Genomic DNA, 27,762 nt, shown 5'->3' with positions numbered 1-27,762 from the left:
TTCAAAATACAGTTTTTCTTGGACTTAATATCTTCGCCTTATCAGCTGCTTTTTCTTTCTTTCTTTAACTCTGCACTGTAGGCACTAAGAGGACCTCTTTTAGCAAACCCAATATGTGTTCGGCCAGACCCACAATGAAGCGGCGGGGGGGGGGAAGGACGGAGTCCCTCACCACCCAGCCGAACGAACCACCACGGGATCGATCCCGCGTCCCCCAGAGCGTTAGGCTACCATCTTGACCTCTCGGCCATTCGGCCTTTTTTTTTTTTTTTTTTTTGTAACTCTTTCCGCCCAGTGGGCACTAAGAGGGCCTCTTATAGCAAGCCCATTATGGGTTCGGCCAGGCCCACAATGGGTCGGCCGGGTGGTGAGGGACGGGGACCGACATATCCGGACGGACCACCCCCCGAAAAATTCCTGGGGATTTTTCGACCCGTCCGGATTCGATCCCGGGTCCCCCAGGGCGGCAGGCTGCTAACCTTGACCGCTAACACATCACCTGCTTATGCATGTTACGTAAATAATATAAAAATAAAAATTTGTCTATTTAAATATAATTAAATTATAAAGTTTGATTTTCTTTCGGTCATTAATAAATATAAATTTTAAAATCCAAACTTTTATTCCGTAATTGTTACTGTAGATGGCAACGTGTCGCTGTTATCGGTTACCATAGCGACAACGTAAATATGGTGGAAAACAGTTGTGACGCGTAGTTTAAATGTGATACATTTTAGCGGCATTGTTTTAGGCGAAGTATTGTTTTACGTAAGATGGAAACGGTAGCATCGAAAGTGCCCTTTGCGGACTTGTGTTGCGTCTGTGAAAGAATTTCGAATAAACAAGGGAAACAAAAGAAAAAGGATGTTTTGAATAGTTTTATTCGACAGTGGAGAGATTTTCATAATAAATTACATAAAACAGATACAGTAAGTATATGGTTCGAGATAGAAATTAACTTTAGGTAATTTTTTAGTGTAGTATATACAAACACAAATTACCTAAAAGTAACTTCTATAACAATTTGAACAAGAAAAACAGTGTTGATTTAAATATAATATGTTTTTGTATAGGCAAGATTCTAGGACCGAATGACGCGGTGGGGACGGGGGGCAAATTGTCGACCTCCCCTGGGGGAGCAAAAAAGTCAAAGGAACCATACCTGTATATGTGCGCGTTCGCGAGATATAGCCCTCGAAAGTTGCGCCTACGTTATGCGGGTTCCCGAGCAAAAAAGCCGGGTCACGTGACCCAATATATAATACAGCAGTTCAACTTCTATTTAATGAAGCGTATAGATTTACAGGTGGCAGAATATAGTTTGACTAACTGCTTGTAGATTAGTGGAGGATGATGGATTCCACGGAACAAAAGGTGTGCACTGAGTATTACATTTCCGCAACTGCGGATTGTTTCCGGAGCTTGTTTTACTAGGCCGTTCTTTTTTCCAAAATGTTTATGGGCAATACGAGACGTGGCATGTCTTGGATATGAGAGAAAAAGCCTAGCTCTTGCCAAGGAGAACAGTATATGTTCCTTGGCAAGAGCTAGGCTTTTTCTCTCATATCCGAGAAATGCCACGAGACATCCTACAGAATAAATTGGCACACCATTTATTCTGTAGTATTTGTTGTCCTCTGCCAGCCTAAGAACAGTTTGCCAAAGTATATTCAATTATCTATAAATATGACAATAAATTACATACTATTCAGATTTTAGAGTTATCTAATGGATTTGTTTATAAATTAAAATTGCTTATCAAATGTTAAGTGGTTGATATATTGATAAACAAATTTGATTAATTTTAGTTAAACACAGTTATCTATATATATAATCGAGACAAGTTGATGATAATAATAATAATAATAACAACAACAACTCTCACGGGGTCACCACCTGGTCATGGTGGGAGAGCCCAGTAATTTTACTGATCCATAGGGCAATGCAGGCTGGAGCACAAGCTCCTGGTAGGGACACCCATGCTAGTAAGGTCTATGGGGAGAAATGAAGCTAAGAGTGACCACACACCCACATTCTGTGGAGATACATATCATGGTAGTAACCAGATCTAAATGTGATACCGGCTCGGACATCGCCCGGGTTAACAAGGTCTGCGTTCGTGGGTTAGGCAGAGGCTCACGTTCGAAAAATAGGCCACAGTCTCCCTTGGTTACCGGTGGCGAAAGCAGCACCGGCCCAAGCATGGCTACTGCAATGCCCTCAACAGATGTGAGGAATCAACCCAGCCTTGGTGTTTCTGTGGCAATGCATCCACAGACCACAAAGGCTGGAAAACCACGCCAACGGATGAAATGGACAGTAGAAATGAACGAGTTTATCATCCGTAATTATTACACCATCACAAAACTCGAAACAAACATGACAGCATACAGACAACAACTACACCATAAATTCACACAACAATATCCTCACCTCACTGTTACCGAACAAAGGGTTGTTGATCAAAAAAGAACAATTATACACAACAACCTTATCTCACAAACAACACTTGAACTTATCAAACAACAGGTTGCTGATCAAATACATCAACAGACAGAAACATCTAACATTAATGAAGATCATGTAACCTGTCAGGATAATCCAGCAACAAGCATTGATAATAACACACATACAACAATTACCACTAATGATACTACAGACACTTCCTCATCCATCACTGATAACATAGACTTGGATTTAGTTAATAACGCTCCTCATCAGACTATATATTTCAGGAAACACTCACTAAATATACAGGTACAGATCCCACACAACGACCACGAATACCAAAAATCAACACGTCAAAGGAAGTAGGAAAAACACTAAATTATGTAAACACTCACTTACTACCACACTACATTCATTCAATTTCTACACTCGCAGACATTCATACATTAGTTTATGCTGGGGCAGTCACAGTAGTGACACACCATGGACTGAAAGTACAATCACAGACAAATACACAGAAAACACAATTCTATCACAAGCCTGCCTGGCAGAGAAGAATAGAAACACAAATAAATGACATTAGACAGCAATTAGGCAGGCTGACACAATACACTAAAAACAACATAACACCCAAATTAAGGAAACAGCTCAAAAACATTTTCAAGAAAATAAAAACACACACAAAACATGAACATCACAACACACGCATTACAGAATACATTGATACACTAAAACAAAAACTTGCTGCCAAAGCACGTAGACTCAAACGATACAAAACATGTACACTACGAAAACAACAAAATAAATTATTTACAAACAATGAAAAACTCTTTTACAGACAAATTAATAACAAAGCAAACACTGATACACAGCACAGTGGCACACCAACAGAAGAAGAACTCACAACATATTGGTCTTCTCTTTGGTCCAGTGCTGTCACGCACAATGCTGATGCAGGCTGGATCGAGGAGGAGAACAGAAACTTGCACAACATACCAACTATGCCCTGTGCTGAAATAAACATACATGATTTCCAATACACTGTTAACAGAACACACAACTGGAAGACACCTGGTGTAGACAACATTCACAATTTCTGGTACAAAAAGTTTACATCACTGCACCAGGAACTAGCTAAACACCTAACACACATCATCATCAATCCACAAGACATGCCAAATTTTCTTACTCAGGGCATCACCTACATGAAACCTAAAAACAACAATACCACAGACCCCACACAATACAGACCAATTACATGTCTTCCAACACTCTACAAATTATTGACATCCTGTATCGCAAACAAAATATACAAACATATTGAAGAACACGACATTCTAACAGAACAACAAAAAGGTTGCCGTAGAAACCACAGGGGATGCAAAGAACAGTTACTCATAGATTCAGTCATTCTACGGCAAGCACACAAACAACACAGAAACATACACATGGCATATATAGACTACAGAAAAGCATTCGACAGTGTTCCACACAGTTGGCTGCTACATATTCTACACATGTACAAAATACATCCATCACTCATTGCATTCTTTCAAAACACTATGCAGCACTGGAGAACAACACTACATCTCAGGGTTCATAACACTTCCATACAAACAAACCAAATTTTTATTAGGCGAGGAATTTTTCAAGGAGATTCCTTGAGTCCTCTCTGGTTCTGCTTAGCCCTGAACCCATTATCCAACATGTTAAACAACACGCAATATGGTTACAATATCAGACACGAAAAAACAACACAGTTTACACTGTCGCATCTCATGTACATGGATGACATAAAACTTTATGCATCCACACAAAAACAACTTCATCAACTCCTACAAATCACACATTCATACACCAAGGACATACAAATGGAATTTGGCCTAGATAAATGCAAAACAGTTCACATAGAAAAAGGAATCCTGAAGAAAGAAGATTTTGCACTTGGAAATGGAGACATTATTGAATCGATGGAAGAGGGCGAGTTCTACAAGTATTTAGGATTCCAACAGGCCAAACTAACAGAACATGCACAAATAAAGCAAAGATTAATTAAAGAATACCAAAGTAGGTTAAATGCTATTCTCAGAACACAATTAAATGCAAAACACACAGTTAAAGCAATAAACACATATGTCATCCCAGTACTCACATATTCTTTTGGAGTTATACATTGGACTCACACAGATCTTGAGCAACTCCAAAGGAAAACAAGAACAACACTTACTAAGCATAAACAACATCATCCTAAATCCGCCACAGAAAGATTAACCCTTCCACGTAAAGATGGCGGACGTGGCCTGATTGACATAGTTAACCTTCACTACAAACAAATACAGTCACTGCGAGAGTTTTTCTACAAAAAACAAGAAACATCACAATTACATAAAGCAGTAACTCTAGCAGACTCGAATAACACACCATTAAACTTACACTCACATCATATGGACACAACACAACATATAAAAAGCATAGACACCATTAAGCAATCGTGGGCTCAAAAGGCACTCCATGGCAGGCATCCTTACGATCTGGCCCAGGATTTTGTTGACAAAACTGCGTCAAACAGCTGGTTAGCTCGGGGATGCCTCTTTGGGGAGACGGAAGGATTCATGATTGCCATACAGGATCAGGTCATAAATACTAAAAACTACAGAAAACACATACTCAAAGATGCAACACTCACAAATGACACATGCAGAAAATGTCACATCATGCCAGAAACTATACAACACATCACCTCTGGTTGCAAGCTCTTGGCACAGACAGATTATTTACACAGACATAATCAAGTAGCAAATATAATACACCAAGAGCTTGCAAGGAAACACAAATTAGTAGACATCCACGAACCATACTACAAATACATTCCACAGACAGTATTGGAAAACAACACGCACAAAATGTACTACGACAGAGCCATAATCACAGATAAAACAATTTACACAACAGACAGACCAGAAGACATCACACTCATTGACAAACACAATAAAATCACATACATTATAGACATATCCATTCCAAACACTCACAATATACAAAAACGCATGCACTGAAAAAATTAGCAAGTACACAGAACTCGCCCAGGAAATAAGGCATCTGTGGAGGATGGATGGGGTGCTTATTGTACCTGTTGTTCTCTCCTCTACAGGTGTCATACCACACACACTACACAAAAGCCTGGGCACATTACAATTGAATAGAAACACATACATCACACTACAGAAGGCCACTATATTGAATACATGTCATATTGTGAGAAAATTCCTGAATACAGACACACACACTGATACACTTCTTTAATTTCTGTTTTGGTTACTATGCCTTGACTTTGGTCTGGCATAGTACACAGCCACTGGTATTAACTGAGTATCTCTCTCTTAACCCAACACAATAATAATAATAACAACAACAACAATAACAACTCTCCCGTGGTCACCACCTGGTCGTGGTGGGAGAGCCCAGTAATTTTACTGATCCATAGGGCAATGCAGGCTGGAGCACAAGCTCCTGGTAGGGACACCCATGCCAGTAAGGTCTATGAGGAGAAATGAAGCTAAGAGTGACCACGCCCACATTCTGTGGAGATATTTATTATGGTAATAACCAGATCAAAGTGTGATACCGGCTCGGACGTCGCCTGGGTTAACAAGGTCCGCGTTCGTGGGTTAGGCAGAGGCTCACGTTCGAAAAATAGGCCACAGTCTCCCTTGGTTACCGGTGGCGAAAGCAGCACTGGCCCAAGCATGGCTACTGCAATGCCCTCAAGAGATGTGAGGAACCAACCCAGCCTTGGTGTTTTGTGCAATGCATCCACAGACCACAAAGGCTGGAAAACCACGCCAACGGATGAAATGGACAGTAGAAATGAACGAGTTTAACATCTGTACTTACTACATCATCACAAAATGCCTCTAAGAAAGCGTGTGAAAGGACTGACAGAAATGGACTCATGTATTGTATAGTCTAGTAAGAAATATATTTTTACTTTCTAAATATGAAATCGTCCCGGCAATTTTTAATGTAATAATTTATTTTTAAAGATTATGTATGCCACTGCTAGAGGACTTTTAACTTTTTTACATTTGTTGGCGGACAGTAGCCTCAAATAAAAGGACGGTTCTGCTGTAGACTTGTTAATACCTCTAAGAAAGCGTGTGAAGGGACCGATAGAAATGGACTCATGTATTGTATAGTCTAGTAAGAAATATATTTTTACTTTCTAAATAATACACTAAGAGCTTGCAAAGAAACACAAATTAGTAGACATCCACGAACCATACTACAAATACATTCCACAGACAGTATTGGAAAACAACATGCACAAAATGTACTATGACAGAGCCATAATCACAGATAAAACAATTTACAACAACAGACCAGACATCACACTTATTGACAAACACAATAAAATCACATACATTATAGACATATCCAGTGGTGATATTCAAAATAGTTAACAAAGGGTTCGCTAGCAGAAAATTTTTCCCTGACAATCACCAACAAATGAAATGGAAGTTTTGGCTAGAAATAAATACAATACCTTTTCTTGCGATATATCTAGTAATCAGTGGTGTATTTGGAACGTAAGAGGCCCTTGGCGAAGACCAGGTAACAATAGTATATTAATGCTGTCGACCTTTTTTCTTTTTTTTTTTTAGGCAGTGAAATTTTTTACCCTGAATGGCACTGCTGATAATAATAGACAGATGTCATCATCTCTCAAAATACAATATCCTTTTTATTTCGCTGTCCATAGCCTGACACGTGTTCCACGGCCATCTTGTATTATCTCGTGCACGTGAAATTGTGGGATCTCTCTTATGACTGGATCTAGTTTCAAGAACTCTTTTGAATCGATTGCGATTAAACCTCGTTTTGGTCGAGAGAGATCACACCAAGACATAGTCCCCGACCTTGTTCACAATCTAGATTGAAATGCTTGGTGCAAACGGGGTATAAGGCTTTAGTTTAGTAGTATTACAGCAGTGGTTCTTAACCTTTTAGTGATGAGGGACCATTTATCAAAATTTTTCTTTTGCCATGGACCACGAGCTGTTTGGCAGTAATATAAGTTCTTATAAGGTTGTTCTATAAATTAAACATGTATAAAATTATTCGAAACCAAGAGTATTATATTATTTGCGAAAATGTTACATTAATTATATTATTTTAGTGCAATTTTTGTAATTGCATAGTGTTTACCAACTGCTGGATTCTTTGTTCAGTGCTACTCAAAGCCAAACGCATGTCGGCACTGGCATCCAACCGATTTCGATGTTTATTTTTAATTATCAAAAGCACTGAGAATCCTTGCTTGCATAAATATGTGGTTGAAAATAAAGTTAGGTACCGTAAAGCAATTTCTCGAATTTTAGAGAAAGCAATAGCTTTATGGCTCCAAAAATCTTCAAGATTAATTCCTGTCTCGAAAGTATCCTTGCAGTTACTATCGTGTTACATTTCAATTAACTCTTCTTGTATTTTATCCGGCACCTCAGAAATGTTGACTATGAAAGGATTGTGGATCAGTTTCCGAATAATGCCTTCCAGGAGGTCTTTTAAAGGAAACTGGCCCCTATTCAGGTGTTACAAACGTGGAGAAAACCCGGAGAACTCCACGTGGCCAGCCCGTCCGAACGCAGTGGGAACCTGCGACCAAACTCTCAGTGTTTAGCGACAGAACCGCTCGGCCACTGGTGGGCATCTCAGCACACTGTCTGTCAATAATTGGGTTCAATGTATCAAACGCAGAAAAATTCTCTCTTTCAACTTTGCTGATCAATAGGTCGATTTTAGCGATAAACGTACTGATTTTATCTTCAAATGCAAATATATTGCTAGTGCCTTCCAATTTCATATTTCCTGACCGTTGTAGTTGAAGGTTCAATTTATTTAGTTTGTGCAAAAAAATCCACTAAATAAGCAAAATGTATTTGAAATTTGAACTGAAAAAACTCTTCGTCAACTTGTCGTCATTTATTTAATAATTTTAGGATGACTTCACGGACCACTTCGGGTGCTTTCAGGGACCACCGGTTAAGAACCACTGTATTACAGAGTATAATACGTATATTTTAATATATATTTTTTAAAAAGCAAAACCACTGAGAAATGTTCCGTGTGTTTAACAAGGTTTGGAAAACTGAAAATTTTAACAATCGGTTCGGGCGAACCTGTACGAACCTGCTGAATATCACCACTGGACATATCCATTCCAAACACTCACAATATACAAAACGCATGCACTGAAAAAATTAGCAAGTACACAGAACTCGCCCAGGAAATAAGGCATCTGTGGAGGATGGATAGGGTGCTTATTGAACCTGTTCTCTCCTCTACAGGTGTCATACCATACACACTACACAAAAGCCTGGGCACATTACAATTGAATAGAAACACATACATCACACTACAGAAGGCCACTATATTGAATACATGTCATATTGTGAGAAAATTACTGAATACAGACACACACACTGATACACTTCTTTAATTTCTGTTTTGGTTACTATGCCTTGACTTTGGTCTGGCATAGTACACAGCCACCAGTGTTAACTGAGTATATCTCTCTTAACCCAACATAATAATAATAATCAGCGCAGAGCCCAAACGGTTAGGAGTTGAAAGTTGAAATTTGGTACACAGTTAGGGTACATCATGAGAACACACACTAAGAAGGGATTTTTCAAAATTCCTCTCCACGGGGGAGAGGGACAGGATTAAGTCTTAACACTTCCATCAACGATGGAAGTTTTATGTAACAATGGAAGTGTTAAGAGAAAGCGACGTGCAAGACGCAGATGCAGTTTTTTCGTTTTTGCGGGAAATCTAACATACTTTTAGACCTATATAAAAATAGTCTGTAATTAGTCTGAAAACAGGGAAGACCCAATTCTTGCATTCTATGAAAATGGGTAAGGTTGACTAACGTAATAATCTTAATATTTGCTAAAACGGTTAGGAGTTGAAAGTTGAAATTTGGTGCACAGTTAGGGTACCAGATTTAAGTACCAAAGTGTTAAGTAACAATGACGGGCGCTGGAAAAAAAAAGAGAAAAAAGAAAAAGAGTAATATGTTGGAACATATTCGATTTTCAAATTTAAATAGATTAGTTCAGTTTTTCTCGACCTTTCTTCTTTAGAACATTCGATGAAAATTGAAGGATATAATCAGAACATGTTGTGAAAATCGAACAGTATTAGAACATTCGATTTTCAAATTCGACCTTTCTTTAGAAAAACTTAGTTCGTTGATGAAATTACCCTTTTTTTGTGACTATAATGTAATAATCTTAATCTTCGCTATCGTTACTTTTGCCTGAGCAACGCCGGCCTACCTGCTAGTTTACTAATAAAGATCATATTTCATTTAATTCAGCATACTCTTTTCCAGTAAAAGTATTGAGTCACTCCAAAAAAGAAAAATATGAACTGAAAAAGGCAAAATGTACTTTGAGCTCACCTGCAGCCTGTGGCTGTAAGAATTGACTTTTTTCTCCACGTTGTATGTCATTTTTGTTCACTGTACTTAGTCTAATGCAGTGATTCTCAAACTTTCTCGATCCACCGCCCCCTTTGTTCCATAAAGTTATACCCAACGCTCCCTAACCCATTTTCTCTTGTGTGTGAAAGGATTGGAAATATTCTTAGGAAAACCTTTCTATGAATCTCACACTTTGTGCCCTTACCATACATTGTTCTCGACATCTGGAAACCATTAAACGCAATGTTTCCTCTTATCAGTTTAACAGAGGAAAGGGAACGCTGTCAGTGACCCAACTTTTGCCTTTGGTCACCGTTCAGTACCCTGCCTCCAGCGCCCCCTAGATTTACTCATTGCCCACAAGGGGGCGTTATCGCCCACTTTGAGAAACGCTGGTCTAATGGAATTAAATCATCCTGAACTGTTTACTGTGTATTGTATATAGACAAATGTTTTGAGAAAATAGCAGCATACCATGTTAATATCTGAAATGATTCAACTTTTAAAGCAATGGATAGAAGTTATATAATTTAAGTATAATAATCATTATTAAAATGATCAACGTTTAGCACTATTAATATTAAAAATTAGTGTTGCAACAAATACGAAGGCTATTTTTTAAATAAGGTCCGTTTTTAATAAGAAGAAAAATACTGTAAATATCATTAAAATATATTTTTTTCCATATTCTACATACTTTTATCTACTTTTCTACATAATTTCCATTTTGTTTAAACATTTGTCATACCACTCAACAATTTTTTGAATTCCGACTTCAAAGAAATCTGCCGCCTGTCAAGAAGCCCAATCCACGACTGCAGTTTTCACTTCTTCTTCGTCGTTGAAATGTTGACCACCAAGGAACTCCTTTAAGTATCGAAACAAGTGAAAATCACTGGGTGCAAGGTCTGGACTGTGTGGATGATCGTATCGAGTCAAAACGATAAAGAACTGTCCAATCCTTTTGTTTTGTGATCGTCAGAAAGCAGTCTTCAAACGCACCGAGAAAACAATTTTCGATAATTCAGTTTCTCCGAAACAATGGTATACAAAACTGAACTTGAAATCTGTGGAAATTCAATTGATAACGTTGAAATCGTGAATCGTCGGTCCTCTTGAATTTTGTTATCCACATTATGAATCAAATCTTCAGAAATCAGAGAAGGTCGGCCAGGGCGTGGCTCATCATGCACATTAACTTGCCCATTCTTGAACATTCTTACCCATTTTTGAACTTTACTGTCACTCATAGCATTATCACTGTAAACTTCACAAATCTGATGGTGAATTTCTGCTGCTGCCAAGTTTCTTGCATTCAAGAATCGAATAACAGATCGTATCTCACAGTTGGCGGGAGACTCAATTTTCTTAAACATTTTAAACTTCTACAGCTCAGCATACAGACAGACGATATGGCTGCAAATGGCGTCAAAACGTGCGCCAAGCTTGCTCGGAGCAGAGGCGCATGCATACTGCCGTGATTGCGCATTATTCTCACTTTCGTTCACAAACGGACCTTATTTAAAAAATAGCCCTTGTAGTATATTTGGCCAGAAGTGTGGCCGAATAGCTGAATAGTTTGGCTGAATATTCGGCTTGATTAACGCATGTACAAAAATTGGTGCACAAACCACATTATGGCAAGGACCCTGCTCTCTATTGGCCCACTGTCACTATACTTTGCCAATTGTGTTAATTCTTGACAGTTGTAGCAGACAGACAAGAGTATCATGGCAGTATGCGATAAGTGATGATATCAAATGTGGATAATAATGAAATGATCTACATGTGTATATAACAGAAAAAGAACAGAGATGGACCACGAAGTGAAAATGTGAAAATAAATATGAAATTGAGTTGATAACATAATCGAACAAGTTGAGGCAGCATATTGGCGCAAAATTCATGGCCATCAATACCAAATAATTGTTCTCATAGACTTCGGAAAGCTAAATGTTTGTAATGAAAGTCACTTAGCATGCACGGGCGAAAGCCTAGGGTCATTCAGGCTACCGAGCTGTCTCGAATCTGTGACTTATACCAACATCCTATCTGTCTCTTTTCTCCGTTATCACCAGGCTATGAGTCACGTAATTGTAAAATGGGAAATCTATGACAGAAAAGTGACGAATCGAAAGTATCGTGCATGCTCATTATGATGTATACATAAGCATACATGGACTAGAGTGATAGAGGAAAGAGAAAGGGAAGAGCAAAGACGAGTGCTTAAAAAGAAGGACAGGGTCAGACTCAGATGTGCGACAATGCTTGAACAAATAGGTGTGTACGAGTGCTGATCTTTGTAATTATAAATTGTGAATACATGTGACTAATATTATTTTGTTTTTTATTTTGTGCAGGTTATAAGTTATAAATAAATATAAACAAACAACACTAACCTGATAACATTAACTCTAAATACCAAAATGATTAATTTACTGTGTTTCTGTTATTTCTTACTCCTGTTTTTAGGTATTCTGTATTTGGCCGAATACCGAATAGTAACCGAATATTCGTTGCATCACTATTAAAAATACTAATTACTATTATTTGTTCATATGAAGTTCAGGCCAAGTTATTTATAAATTTTTACATAAATTATATCATTCAGTGCTTTGGAATCAGTAACAATATCATATTAAATATTCAATTTAAATTAAAACAAAAGCTTATTTTTAATCAGGGCCAGTTTTTGACTGTTATCTGCCTGCATGCTGCAGATATTTGGTCGCCCCTGTCAATATTAATCGCAAGTAAATTCATAACCTAACCCAACTCATAAGAGCTTATCAAATCAAGCCACTTCCTAGATAACCAGCACGTTTGTTCAATGTTATATTTCAACTCTGCCATAAAATAGAATTTGCAAATTAAAATGAAATTAATTTAAAATAATTTTTCTTATGTAGTATATAAATACAATATATACATATGTGTATAAAAATTAATTGAAATATTAAATTGTGTGCATCTTTTTATTTAAATTTCCTTTTGGTTCCATTAACAATTAAAACAATGATATAAGTATTGCTTTAAGATTAAAGGTTTGAGAATAAAAATCCATTCACAATGGAAATTAAGTATAAACATAACAACTTGTACCTATGTTATTTAATACAACCATACACAATGAGTTAAGAAATATAATCATAAACTTAATTGTAAGGCATTGATGTAAATAAAGCTTGGAGTTTGCAAACTTTTACAAACTCCAAGTTTTTGTGCTTTTTATGTGGTTTAAAACAAGAACAATCGTAGTGATTATGGAATTCCCACTGATGAATTTTTCTCTGGTTCAATAGATGAATCCCCATTACTTGTTGCTTGCACTGTTACATTTTCTGATGAAAAATACCTAACATGTTTGCTTCAACATTATTTATATCCATAACTGCACAGCTATATCACAGCTATAACTGCACAGCTAATGATTGCCTATGACAGTACTGGCCTATGAGCATGCATGCACTGCATACCTATCAGAACTGGCCCTGAAAAACACTGTTGTGTATAAGACATGGAAATTTTTCTTATATTCTATCAGATTATGAAGAAAATTTTCCTTTTTTTTATAATATGGTACATTTGAAAATGAATTTGAAAAAATGTATATATAATTCATCACGTACAATTAGAAAGTTAAAGACATTCTTTAATTAATTTTTATTCTTTTCTTTTAAAGTTATTATTGCTATTTTTTCTAGTGAGCTTAGGAAATTTATGTACTAGCTATTTTCAAGTAAAAATCTGTAGTTACAAAGGAGCTGTAAATGAAAACAATTAGTGTATAATAAAAATCTTGCTTATTGTGAAAGTATTGATATCATATTTCAGCTTGTCATTTTGGATTGTTATGTATTAGTTTTATTTTCATTTTATAAGTGATAGATGAAAATGAAGTGGAAAATATTTTTGAATAATTCAAATTAAATTTTTAAAAAGAATCATTTAATAATAAAATAACATTATATTTTTATTGTCTAGTATAAAACTTCTAAATTTAAATAACTAATAGGCTATCATTACTAATATTAGTTATTTAAATTATTAGAATATAGAAGTTAATTATATTTTATTCTATCTTTTATAAATAAACTTTATTTGGTGATTATATGTTATAAGGAATTAAAAATTATATAAGTTTGAATTTAATTACTAATAGTTTGATATGAAATTATGTATCAGTTTTAATAATTGGATATAGGTTTTTATATATTATATTGTTTTAAACTATTATATTTTTTAATTAAACTTCACATTATTTATTTAGACAGATTCCTTTTACCCTGCTATGCGTCTTTTGTTACCACATTTAGAAAGAGAAAGAGCAGCATATGGAATTAAAGAGGTACAACATTTAAATAATATACCATTTTTATTTTAGTATATTTAACTTACAAAGAAACACAATAGTAATAGTATTGACTTAGCAAAAATTAATTCTTTTCAATTCACTACAATCACATTCAGGTATGCACACTTCTATACATATATTAGTACATATAATTTTTATGATTGTAATTTGTTTAAAACATAAGAATGTAGAATGATGATAAGAAAACTGCATTCACATTTTATAAGGTTTCACATGTAAATTATTTCACACCATATATTTATTGCTGTTCTAAATTTTTATCAATATAGTTTCATAGGTTATGCATGTGATGATAACTGCTAATGCACTACTTTTTCATTAAAATATATTTGGCATCATAGGTGAGCGTATAAAGTTTTACTAATGCACATTGGCAAATAAACGTTTGAAATATGAAAATAGAATTTGCTTATAATCAGTTTGGGCTCAATTTATACTGATGAAGATAACTTACTGAAAGCATTAGGCCAGTAAGTATGATGATTATTAGAAATTTCAGTTTTATTGATTTTGATATTAAAATGACATGTTACAACAATTACACACTCCAAGTTTTTATGCTTTTTACATGATTTAAAACAAGAAACAATTATAGTGGTTATGGAATTCCCACTGATGAATTTTTCTCTAGTTCAATGGAAGAATCCCCATCACTTCACAAGAAAGTCTTCAAATTATTATAATTTGAAGACTTATTAATTATGGCTATCATCATCTATTATTATTGTTATTATTAATAGCAATAAAATAGCACTGAAAAAGAAATTATCAGGCAAACAACAATGAATGATTTAGTATTATTAATAGTAATTCATTCATTGTTGTTTGCCTGATATTTTCTTTTCTGCCTTGTTTCACAACACCTAGCATATAATAAGAAATACCAGCAATTTTAATTATTATACTGTAAATAAATAATGATTTAAAACAGTAAACATTTTATTTTTGTTATCAATCTTAATCACTGCTTTAAAGCAGTGGTTAAGATAATAATGTGACAACTGATAGTGATTTCATGTTATCAGCTACATGTTAAGTTGATAGCATAAAACAACAACATAAAATATCTGTTTACCTGAAAATAAGTATAACTATAACTAAAACTATGATTACAATAAATGAAGTTTTATAAATTCATTTTAACTTACATATTGTTAGATATGCTAATTCTGGTAATATTAAATTACTGATAATAATATCTATAATTACACTAAATGGATTTTACTGTATTAAGATATTTAATTAAATTTGATGTAAAACTTTTGGCAACAGAGTAAAAATGAAAATCTTTATAAAATACATCTCTATATACATCTGTGTACAGAATACACTAAGACAATCGCACTTCAAACAATCTTTTAGTATGCAGCCTTTTTTATTATTCTTCAAATGCTTTCAGTCATTTGATTGACCTTCTTCAGAAACAAAATCAAAACAATTCCTATTTCTACAGAACAAAGGTTGCTTACTAAAAGGTTGTTTGAAGTGTGATTGTTTTTAATTAAATGCAGCTTGAGAAGAGAGTACACTAAGGCAAAATCTGTTTCATTAAGGTACAGTGCTTGTAAATGAATTACATTTACATTTTACTCATCATTTTGAAGCTTATTTGATATAGATGAACCCTAGTGCATCAATTTTACTGTTTAATTTTATTTAAAGTAATTAAAAGCAAAAATACAGCCAATACTTGCTCTTGTCATGGCTATAATTTGGCTGTGGGAGGGCAAAGGATACATCTCTGATGAGAGGGTGTTTTTGTAGCATTGGAGCACGAGGTGTGCTTACCTTCCATGTAGAGCTTGTGAGACCTTTGTAATTAACAATAAAATTGTTATGTTGTTAAAGGCTTAGATTAATTGTGAATGCAGATAACCTAGCATGCAAAAGCTCTTGCCATATTGGCACTTCTCCCTTCCATTTCAATTATTGAACTTACCTCTGTCTGGTATAAAAATGCTTCTAAAAGTAACTTTTCAAGTTGACATTCTCTTTCATTTGTTTCAAATTATTTTTTAATTTTGTTATTAACAGAAAGATTATTGTAAATTAAATTTTGTCATGAAGGCTGACGTCATTTGTTTTGAATAAAATGGCACCTAAGCAAAGAAGAACTCATATAGGTAGACAAAAAGAAATAAAAACTCCATTCAATTAAATGTTGTCAACTTAAGTATTCATTTCTGCATGCAAATTAACTGAGAAGGTATTTACAAGATTTTTCAAACTTTTTCTGAGAAACAAAGGTTGTATGATGAGGGAACATACAGACACGTTTTTTAACATTAGTCTTTGTTAGAATTAAGTAGGAGCAGAACTGTATTTATCTATCTGCAAACAATATGAGAATTCTTCATTATTCTGTAAATGATAGAATAATAAAAATATTTTACCATATTAACTTGCAGGATATTGTAAAGTTGTTGATTTTTTTTTTTTTTTAATAATTAAATAAATAGTATCACAAGTAAACTGCTTTGAAATATTTATTCTGTATTATTTTAATAATTAAATAAGCCAGTAACTAGTTTCAATTTACATATCAGTCTTAACTTATTATCCAAAAAGTTAATAAAACTATCTCTTGTATATACATGTATGTTCTTTCTAATCTTGAGAATTAATTCAATGTATTAAAATTATAATATTGTATTTTAATGATTGTTTATATTACTATGTGTTTATTTTTCACTTTATAAATGTTAAGTTTAGCATGTATTTTCTCATGCTAACTAATTAATTTTTATAGTATATGTTGGCCAAATTATATATTGAGATTCTTTGTTTAAGTAAAGACAGTGAAGATGCACAGAAATTACTTAATTATCGTTCTTCAAAAAATACTAAAACTGTGAGTAATTTTTACATGTTTCCTTATTATATCCACATTGTATCCTCAGATTAATTGTCATTTTCAATGTTTTAGGAAGCAGGTGACTTTGCAAATGTAGCATATCATGTATTAAATTTACGTTGTCCTGAAAAAGGAACACTATCCATTGAAGAAGTAAATAATTGTTTAGATAGTATTGCAACAAATAATGCTTTGAAGAATAAAGGTAATATTCAAAAATCTCTCCTGAATTTATAAATCTTTATACTTTAGTTTTCTGTTTTTGGATTATAATAAACTTTTTTTTATTGTGATAAAATTTTTTTCAACATGATTTATGTCTCATCTTTAAATTGACAGAAATGTTTGAAGAATAAAATACATTAACTGATGATTATCAACACAAATTTTAATACTAAATGTTCTAAAAGATATTCTAATTGTTCAGATTTTTCTTGTTGGTCTGAAGATGAGACTAACAAAAAAATTAAAATTTATCAACAAAAGATAGTTTAAAATTTACAGTATTTACTTGAATCTTAGATTCACCTTAATTTCTACATTTTACCCATGGATTTTTTTTAAATAGACAACTTGAGACAAATTTGTCTCAAGTTGTCTATTTAATTTCTAATTTGTCAACAGAAATGCTCAGTATTTATTGCAAGTAAAATAAGTTATATCACTCTTTTCCCAATATCTAAATTGAAGGTTTATTTGCCATGTTAGGTTCTTCTGAATCAACACTAATGTTGTTTTATTCACATTCCTGAGTTTTGATTAGCATAGTTTTAGTTTTAATAAACTAAAACTATGCTAATCAAAACTCAGGAATGTGTTCAGGAACATAGTTTTAATAAACTAAAACTATGTTAATCAACACTGGATTCATTCACATCTTTCCATATGCATTTGTACTCAGTGCCATTTAAAGGATTAGAAATGCAACATTTCTTGAAAAAGGCTGCACAACTTTTTCTGCAATTTTCTTCAAGCACTTATGTTATTACTGTAATAGATAGACTAACAAGATTAAACTGAGTTGACCTCTCAAATATTTTCTTTTACAAATATTGGTCTAATAAAATCATTAAAATGACATCATACAACTATTGACAATTTAATTTTCCAAATAGCTGCGTAGTATTGCCCATAACATAATCATATCAAAATATTGTGTATTTATGTTTGAACTAATACTTGTATAAATTTCAAGCTGATAGAGCTAGCTGTTAATTAGCAATTGGCAAAGTAATAGTTATCTGTATATACCCTTTGGCATAAAAATGAATGACTAAAATTTAGAGAAATTTTGAAATTATGAATTAATATTAACATATTAATATTAAATTTTGTATGAAAATTGATAAATGCACTACTAAAATGTTGCAGTGTGACCCATAAAACATCAGAGCATGCAATGGAAATCCCTGAGATCACCTTGCCCTAAAAAGGCACACATGTTGCACTCACAGCTTAAGACTGGTGTGTTTCTACAATCAGAAGGGAATAGTCCACCAAGAATTTATTGAACAGGGACAAACAGACAAATAATACTATTCAGGAGTATTGCAGAGATTACAAGATTCTGTTTGAAGAAAAAGACCTGAACTGTGGCCTGACAAATGGGACTATTCATCATGACAATGCATCAAGTCACAGTGCACTCACTGTGTGAGATTTTCTGGGGAAAAAAGCAATTACCCAATTAGATCATCCTGTCTATTCACTTGACTTAGCTCCCTGTGATTTCTGGCTATTTCCAAAATTAAAAGCTGTGCTGAAAGGATGAAGGTTTTCTAATAAAACTTTATATCTAACAGAATGTAAGACAGTATTCTGGAAAATGAGTTCTAGACCTGCTTCTAGAAATGGGAATGCCATTTAAGTCTGTGTACAGATGCACAAGGAGACTACTTTAAAAGTGACAGTAGTCACTAGCATACAATTCTACATGTATATTTTTTAAAGGTGCATTCCAGAAATTAAATTGTTGCAACTTGTTTATTGAATCTAAAGCCCTGGTCACACTATGCGATTTCCAGCCGCGCGGGCGACTGCAACCACGACGGCTGTTTCCGTTAACTAGTAATCCCTCCTCGAAAACTGGCGCGACTGCAACTACAGCTAGAAACAAGAAGTTTGTTCTACTCGTGACGGTTGCAAACGTGCATCCAATCAGAAAACGTCTTTGTGCCACGTCATACTTTGTGTTGTATATTTGTCAACATATCTTGATTATAATATTTGTATTAACTCAGTTTCAGTACATTTAAATGCTATATTCGATATAAATCAAATCTGAATTTATAAAAGTTATTGTTAGATTTATTTTAAAAAGTTTGATTACTTTTAATAATATACAATTGAATAAAATAAATGCTTATATAGAAGAAAAAATATATCGATTATAAATGAATTAAATCATTCAAGCTTTTCTCTAAACCACTTCAACCCTCAAATATTCACTTTTATAAGATTGATAAATAGCATCCAAAACTTCTGGGATAATGACTGATATCGAATTATGGGCCACTCTAAATTGATATGTCAAACTACGAAACGTTTCGCCTGAACTATATATAAGTATTGGTATTCATATGGATATATCCCCTGTAACCTTCGGCATCCGAAAGCCTTAATTCATTCGTCAGCTGGGGAAAGCATGATTGTTTAGCCCGTTGATTTTCATTTCGCCAAGTTTTAACCCAGCATGAAGGTTTTCTCTTATTTTTCTCTTCGTATATTCTCGCCAGCTCTAACAAAATTATCGCCTTTTTTCTTTTATTCATTCCAGAAAAAGAACTGCTTGCCATTTTAATAAGAAAAGTAGCTAAAATTCCGTAAACACTCCGAAGTAGAACGTAAAATGTCGGTGAACTCACGAAAGTAGACAAAAACAAGCTACTGTAATTTTATTGGTTTATTATAGGGTCACATGTTTCCGAGTTGCAACGTCAACAAACAATGTGTGACCACGAGAAGACGCACGTGACTCATGCTTGTTGCAGTTGCGGTCGCCTGCGCGATTGGAAATCGCAGTGTGACCAGGGCTTAAGATAGACTCCTATTTTCAGAGCTACTAGAATCTGACAAAGTGCATCTTACATTCAAGTAAATACAGTAAAATAATATTTGTTACAGTATAAAATTGAAATCAGTTGTTATTAGCATTTCAGGAACAGTAGTTGATTAAAAAAAATTGTATTTAAATGCCAATTATAATTTTAATTTTTCCTTATTTCTTTAGTCAGTATCTTCTGTTATCATTTTTAATTTGATTAATCAAATCTTCAAAACTATTATTTTACTATTTAACACTTGTCATTCAATAAGAATTAATGATCCATGTTGTGCTTGTTATTAACTTTTAAAAATGATTCTTTAATACTATATTAAAAAGTGAATATAAGTTATTCATTTTTATATGGGAATGTAAGAATTTCTGTAAAATTTAAAAAAAAAACAATATTTGAAACAGTTGTGATATTTAAAATTATTATGTATAAATATTTATTACTAAACTTTCTGTAGTAATCAAACTTATTAAATGCTGGATTATTTTGGGCTATACTTTGGCTATCTTTAGAACAAATTACTTAATATCAATAATTAATAGTTAGCCAAAATATGACCCAAACTAATCCATTGTTTAACAGTTTGATTTATCTGTTTGTTAACATTTATTGAATAATGATTTTATTTTTATTTTTTCTAAACTTTATTTTTAGATGAAATGAAGAAAAGTATTCTGCGTTTATTGCGAAATACTTCAGCCAGAGAACAGAAATGGTTAATAAGAATGATTATGAAAGATTTAAAAATGGGAGTTAGTGAAAATACAGTTTTTGCAGCTTATCATCCAGATGCCAAAGATTTATTTGATGTAACCAGCAGTTTATCTAAAGTATATTTTTTAATTCTTTATAAAATTAAAAAGTTTTAATTAAAATTTAATATTATTTATGCAATTGCTAATTTGTCACTATTTTAGGTATGCTTAATGCTGAAGAATCCAAATATTAGGTTAAATGAGATTGAGATATCTCTCTTTAATCCTTTTCGTCCAATGTTGGCTGAATATGCTCCTCCAAAACAGGTTAGCATAATTATATATCTTTCATCATAAAAGTGTCTTAAAAATAAGCTTTTAATGAAGCTTGTAAATAAATTATTCCATTGATACTTTATACATTATATAAATGCTTGAGGATAGTCATTTCAACGTTAATGAGTTCAGTTAATACAAAATATTGGTTAATATGTAATACAAAGTGTATCATGCTGCTGTGAATTAAATGATAATATAATAGTTATTGAAACTATTATATTATTATTTAATACAAAGCACACCACTTTCAGCTTTCCCAAAGTCATACAAGACAAAGTGGGAACATACAAGCCACATCATAACTGGGGGTGCATTTTTCAAGTTCACTCCATTTCAAAAAAATCATACTTTATGTATTCTTTTTTAGATTTTTCCTGGAATGAAACAATGTATTTTAAATTTTTGTATTTTGAATTACAAACACAATGAAATACCTCTGTATTGCTTTTTAAAAGAGTAATAATATGATACAATCTATTTAGGGATTGCAATCCAGCAGTGTTTTCAATCCAGCTGGATTTTTGCTGGACCAACATCATTCCAGCTGGATCCAGTGTGGATCCAGCGCAGATGTATTTTTTGTGCAATAAAGTGTTATTGTTATCTATCTATCTATCTATCTATCCAGCAATTTATGGTTCTTTTTTAAACAAATAAAACATTAAAAAAAGAAATACTTAAGAAACTTTTATTATTTAGACTGGTCACTATAAATCAGTAAAACTTCTTACACATTTAGGTAATAAACTTAACTTTGGTTCGGTTTGACACTTGGGATAGAGATAATTAACTTTAAATGTTTACTTAGATTATAATTATACTGTAATCTTTAAGTTAAATAATAACAAAGGTAATTCTACTAATTAATTTATATTAATATATTATAATAATGTAAGGACAGATAATCAGTGGCTAAGTGGCTATCAGTCTTACCAGTTTTCTTATATAGGCTCTACATATCAGTTTGTAGTTATTTATAGGTAATTTAATTATTAGTGTTAGTAAAGTAGTGAGTAAGTAATTAGTTATTATTATCACAATCATGAATCACATACATTTATATCATCATATATCTAAGATACTGATACGTATTAATTTAATTAACTATTTAACTAACTAGGTAGTTTCAGTTTCTCACTAATTTTCATAAAAAAATTGCCTAGCCTAGCCCACTAATCACTTATAGAATAAAAGTCAAAAACTCTTAATTAATACAATTAGAGTAGAAATTATAAAATATTAGTCTTGTGCTGAATAAAATATTTGGTTAAAGTTTACCTAGGGAACCCCAATGGCCGCGCTTCTGGTCGCCATTTTGTTTACTGTACTATGCACGCATACTATGTTCAAAAACTTATGCAACTTAGTTAGTATTTAGAATTTATTGAAAAAATTATTATTACATTAGTAAATAATAAATGTTTCAAGATTATTTTACAAGTTTCACTAACTATAAAATGAAACAAATCTTTACTCACGTGTTTGACGCTTTTTTACATTTCCTTTTCATTTTTTCTCACTTTTATTGGATTTACAATCCTTATCACTAATTTTTCTCTTTTTACATGATATTTTTACACGTTTTTTAATTTCAACACATGAATCTACTTTTGTTTTTTACCTGCTTACATTCATCTCTTTGTGGAGCAGCTGGAACAGACTCCGGTTCTTTCCATTTCGGCTCAATTCCAGACCTGAGATAAATAAAGCTCAAATGTTTTATAAAAATTTGAGGTTAATATTACCTTAGGTGCCAAGATGGCAGTTCGTCTCTGATTCCAGCAAGGAAACAGTGGGGATGCACGTTCTAACCTAACCTAACCTAACCTATTCTAATAAATTACCATAATTATTAGCAACCAAATTATTAGAATAGGTTAGGTTAGAACATGCATCCCACTGTTTCCTTGCTGGAATCAGACGAGCCGCCATCTTGGCACCTAAGGTAACATTAACCAAATTTCAAAACGCTCCCCTGCTGATTTCAATTGCCATTTGTGATATTTTTTATACATAAAAGAATACAAATAGGATTTGGACAATTCTTTTTCATGTTGCAAATTCAAGAATATTGCAAATTTCACATCACTCAGTATTTTCTTATCTGTCGCTAAATCATCGAATCCAGAGTACATTAATCGAGAGAATTGTCCAGAGGTACAATTATTCAAAAATTTTTCCAAATTAATGTCAGCGGTAGCCATTATCTCACAAAAAATACTTCTACGAACAGATATTATTATGAGAAAATTATTAAATTTGCTTCACATTTCAACATTAGAACTAGAACGAATAGAAACTTACCTATTTACTATTAAAAATAACAGAAAGTGACACTTTTTCTTCATAAATGTTTAACTAGTCAAAATAACACACACAGGAGTCTTACTGCCATGCAAAAAAAAGAAATTTACATACGATAGTGTAATTTGAAAATTGTGCCACCTATAATGAATTTCTAATATCACATGCTGTCGAGATTACCGGAAGCGTGGCCATTGGGGTTCCCTAGGTAAACTTTAACCAAATATTTTAAAGGATTAAATAAAATTAAATCAATCACTTCTGTTATTTTTTATTTTTTTTACTTTTCTGGAAGTAGGATCTTAAGAAACAAATGGTATTAATGGTGTTGTCTCCCAACCTACTTTTTAATGAACTGCATATATATCCCGCTGCAAAGAAAGCCCTTTCTGCCTCTACGTTAGTTGGTTTCAGGGTCATCAACTAATCATAAATTGTTCCGTCACGTGATTCATTGATGGAATGATTGACCGTGAATTAGAATTATGCACCAGGACTAGGAGAGGAGTTACTTATTTTATTTAGCACGAAGACACTTTATTTAGTGAGAGTGGAAAGTCAGCTGGCAATTAGATCAGCAGAGGCAAAAAAGTGGGCGGTGCAGTGTAGAGAGGAGTGTAGCACGTGCCACACTGAATAGCAACGTCACTCTCACTGCTGAGCGATAGTGCACGTAGCAAAGCAGCAATGCCGACAACGTAGACTTTTGCGCCATTATTTAGAAAGTTAATTGAGTATTTGTGGATCCGCAGCGCTGGATCCAGCAGGCTGAAGAATGCACTGGATCCAGCTGGATTGCTGGATGAGGGATCCAGCAATTGCAATCCTTAAATCTATTTTAGCATATAGTTGGTGCTTCATTTGCTGTGACAGTACTGAACAATTACAATGACAATTGTCTTGTGCATTAGAAACTGAAGTTAACAGAATTTTTGATTAAAAATCTGTAGTTTTATGATATAGTCTTATTTTAATTGATCTAATAGTGAGAATAACGAAACAAATCAATTACAATATTAAGTACAGTAATTAATTCATAATTTTAAAATTAAGAACAAAAACATTTCCATTGAAATTCAAGTAATTCAGTTATTTTTAAATCTAAACTCTTACATATCTCCAGCTTTTTTGAATTCAATGTCAAAAACAAGCATTGATTCTTTCCATATTAATTACAATGGCTTCTTTTACTGATTTCATTTTATCTCAATAAAGTGTATATTTGGAGCAACAAACAAAGTTTGTTATTTATTTTTAAATGAATCCAAACCTAGTAAAACAAAGTGAAATTACTGGGAGAAAATTTGGCTGTTGCCATTTGATATGACCATTGATTTTCATTAAGGTGTTAATTGTACTTAATCACCATATTTTTCTGATTTTATTTCTCTGAAAATTTGTGATTGCTTTGCTTCATGAGTTTATTAAAAGTGTTTATGAATTTTATATAGATTAATCTTTTATCTAAGATTATATACCTATTGACAGAAGTTGGGCATTGTTAGTATAGCTTTTGAAGATACCATGGTATTTTGTCATAAAACTAGTATTTTCCAAAATATTTTAAATGAATCATTTTTGCACAGTATTTTACTTCATTGGTCTAATACTTATTGTAAATATAGAACCATACATGGCTAACTATGAAATGTAATTTCAGAAAATGGGATTTGAAAATTCAATCAGCTGTAATTGTTTATCATAAACTTGCTATTTTATGTAACTGGAATTTACATATCTGCTTATGGTCTTAAATAGAATGTATTGAATGTAATAGGAATACTTTATTATTGAAAAACTGCAAAATATTTAATTAGTTGCATACGGTTCTATATCCACCATATGATAATGGAAAGCTATTGGCATTTTCTGAAATTTTTTGCTGGCAGCTAGGAAAAGTTATGGCATTTAATATTTTTTTCTTTATTAGGATATACATAATGTGAATTGAACAATATAAAAATTGAAAATGCTCCTGTTTTTCTTTGAGGAATAACTTGATTTCTTACTTAATATCAATTGAAATCTTTTTATTGTAAATCCAAGTATTTTATTTAAATTCATATAAAAATTTTCATATTTAATTCAGATACTATAATCCTGTAAGTGTACTATCATAAATGAGCACTTATTTATTATGATGTTATCACTATACTAGGCTAAAATTTTTAATCATCTTTTAATTAAATAAATTATATGACTTCCAGTTTGAACTGGAAGTTTGTGTATAGTTAATTGGTGTCTCTGGCTCCCAAGCTTTCCATGTCTAGTCTGGATTATAGTTGAGTTGTCCCTGTACATCATGCTTCTCCTGATAACAACAGTCATGCTAGTCATCAACTTAACTCTAATCTGGAGAAAATCCTTAATTGAAATCATGTGACTTCTTGTCCAGACAAAGTTAGTATGCAGTTAATTGGGGCTTATACTCCTAAGCTTTCCATATATGGTCTTGATTTTCATATATCTAACTGTATTCTTGAGATTAACAAAGGATGGATGACAGTGGGAATGTACAGATCTGTAATTTGAAAATTTCAACCCAGTAATAATAATATGAATTTGTTTTTAAGCATTATTTTATTATAGATCAATGGTTCCCAAAGTGGGTGCTACCACTCTGTATGGGTTATGAGCAAATCTAGGGGGTGAAAAGGAGCAAGTGGGCATCAGTGGGCACTGAAGCAGAATACTGAATGGTGACCGTAGGCAAATGTTGGGATCACTGACAACCTTTCCCTTTCCTCTTTTAAAATGGGAATGAAGAAACATAAACATTACTTTTAATGATTTCCAGATATGGAGAACTAGTACAGTAAGGACATAAAAGTGTGAGTTTCATAGAAAAGTTTTTCTAAAAATATTTTCAAGCTTTGCCCACACAAGGGAAAATGGGTTAGAGGGCATTGGGGTACAGTTGGGTGTTGGGTATAACTTTATGGAACCAAGGGAGTAGTGGCTTGAAAATGTTTGGGAATCACTGTTATAGATCTTTTTTTAATGAAATGTCATTTATAATCAAGGTATATTCACATTTCCATATTTATATTTTGTATATTTTAATGGACTGATTTATATACAAATATTTTTGTGTTTGTTTTCAATATAAATATTAATATAATGGTTGATTTAATAAATAATATCTTATATATAAAATTGTCGTGTCACAATTTTTGTTACCATACTCCTCCGAAACGGCTTTACCGATTTCTACCAAATTTCATATGCATATTCAGTAGGTCTGAGAATCGGCTACTATCTATTTTTCATACCCCTACACCATTTCCCCCCTTTCAAAAATATATTTATGTATGGATTAAGGCTTTTATGTCCAACAGATGGCGCTAACTTCCGATGACCTAAGTTTGCTTTTCTGTCAGGCATTATGCTTTTCTGTGAGAATGGACTGAAGCAGATCATTTTCTATCTATCTATATAAATAAAATATAACGTTCGTTTGTTTCTACCGATTCCTTTGAAATTTTGACACAACATTGCATTCGAATACGCACGTGTTTTTATATATATATACATGTCGAAATTCCCCCCAGTGGGGGGAGATGGACGGGATTAAGGCTTACCGTGAAGAACTCGGCTTCTATTATACTATTTTACATGCGGTTTTTTGCGTTTTTAATTGCATTTTAATAGGTTACGTCAACAGAATATACACTAAAAAGGGATTTTTCGATATTCCCCAGCGGGAAAAGTGACGGGATTAGGGCTTACTGTGAAGAACTCGGCTTTTATTATACTATTTTAGATGCGTTTTTGATTGCGTTTTAATAGGGTACGTCAAGAGAATGTACACTAAGAAGGGATTTTTTGAAATTTCCCCCACGGGGGAAGTGTTATACATTTATAATAGATACATTTTGAGCCACAACAACGTGTGGCCGGGTCAGCTAGAAATTACCTAGAAATAATTTATATGGCAAAACAACGTTTGCCGGGTCAGCTAGTAGATGGTGTTTTACCGATGTTTAGATGTAGATCTAGATTAATGTATAATTACAGTAATCTAGAATTATATCTAGATATATAAATTCAAGTATACGATATAAATTCAATTGACAAATTATACAGAATTACTACAGTGTAATATACGTATTCACAATAATGTACATTGAATGTTCACCAAAATCATGCAAGGTTATGTAATTTTCATGTAACCATTCATGATTTTTGATTTTGGAGATATAGCT

General features: G+C 33.1%; 1 protein-coding gene across 3 annotated transcripts in view; it reads left to right on the top strand.

Annotated features, from left to right (window-relative positions):
- Positions 1-659: 659 nt before the first annotated feature.
- The window catches only part of DNAlig4 (DNA ligase 4), a 38,446-nt gene continuing 11,343 nt past the window's right edge, over positions 660-27,762 (top strand). Inside the window, exons 1-6 of one of the 3 annotated variants that reach the window (XM_067272157.1) lie at positions 660-929; positions 14,205-14,282; positions 17,059-17,160; positions 17,236-17,368; positions 20,874-21,049; positions 21,137-21,241. In XM_067272157.1, coding sequence (XP_067128258.1) covers positions 774-929; positions 14,205-14,282; positions 17,059-17,160; positions 17,236-17,368; positions 20,874-21,049; positions 21,137-21,241 — 750 coding nt within the window. In that variant the 5' untranslated portion in view covers positions 660-773. Of the gene's footprint in view, positions 930-14,093; positions 14,131-14,202; positions 14,283-17,058; positions 17,161-17,235; positions 17,369-20,873; positions 21,050-21,136; positions 21,242-27,762 lie in introns of those variants that run through there. The other 2 variants (XM_067272155.1, XM_067272156.1) reach the window with 2 other exon arrangements.

This window comes from Centruroides vittatus, unplaced genomic scaffold, assembly GCF_030686945.1.
Source record: "Centruroides vittatus isolate TY-2023 unplaced genomic scaffold, ASM3068694v2 contig_425, whole genome shotgun sequence".
In the NCBI taxonomy this organism is placed as follows: domain Eukaryota; kingdom Metazoa; phylum Arthropoda; class Arachnida; order Scorpiones; family Buthidae; genus Centruroides; species Centruroides vittatus.
The sequence above is the reverse complement of the archived record's forward strand: the minus strand, read 5'-3'. Positions and strand labels throughout refer to the sequence as shown.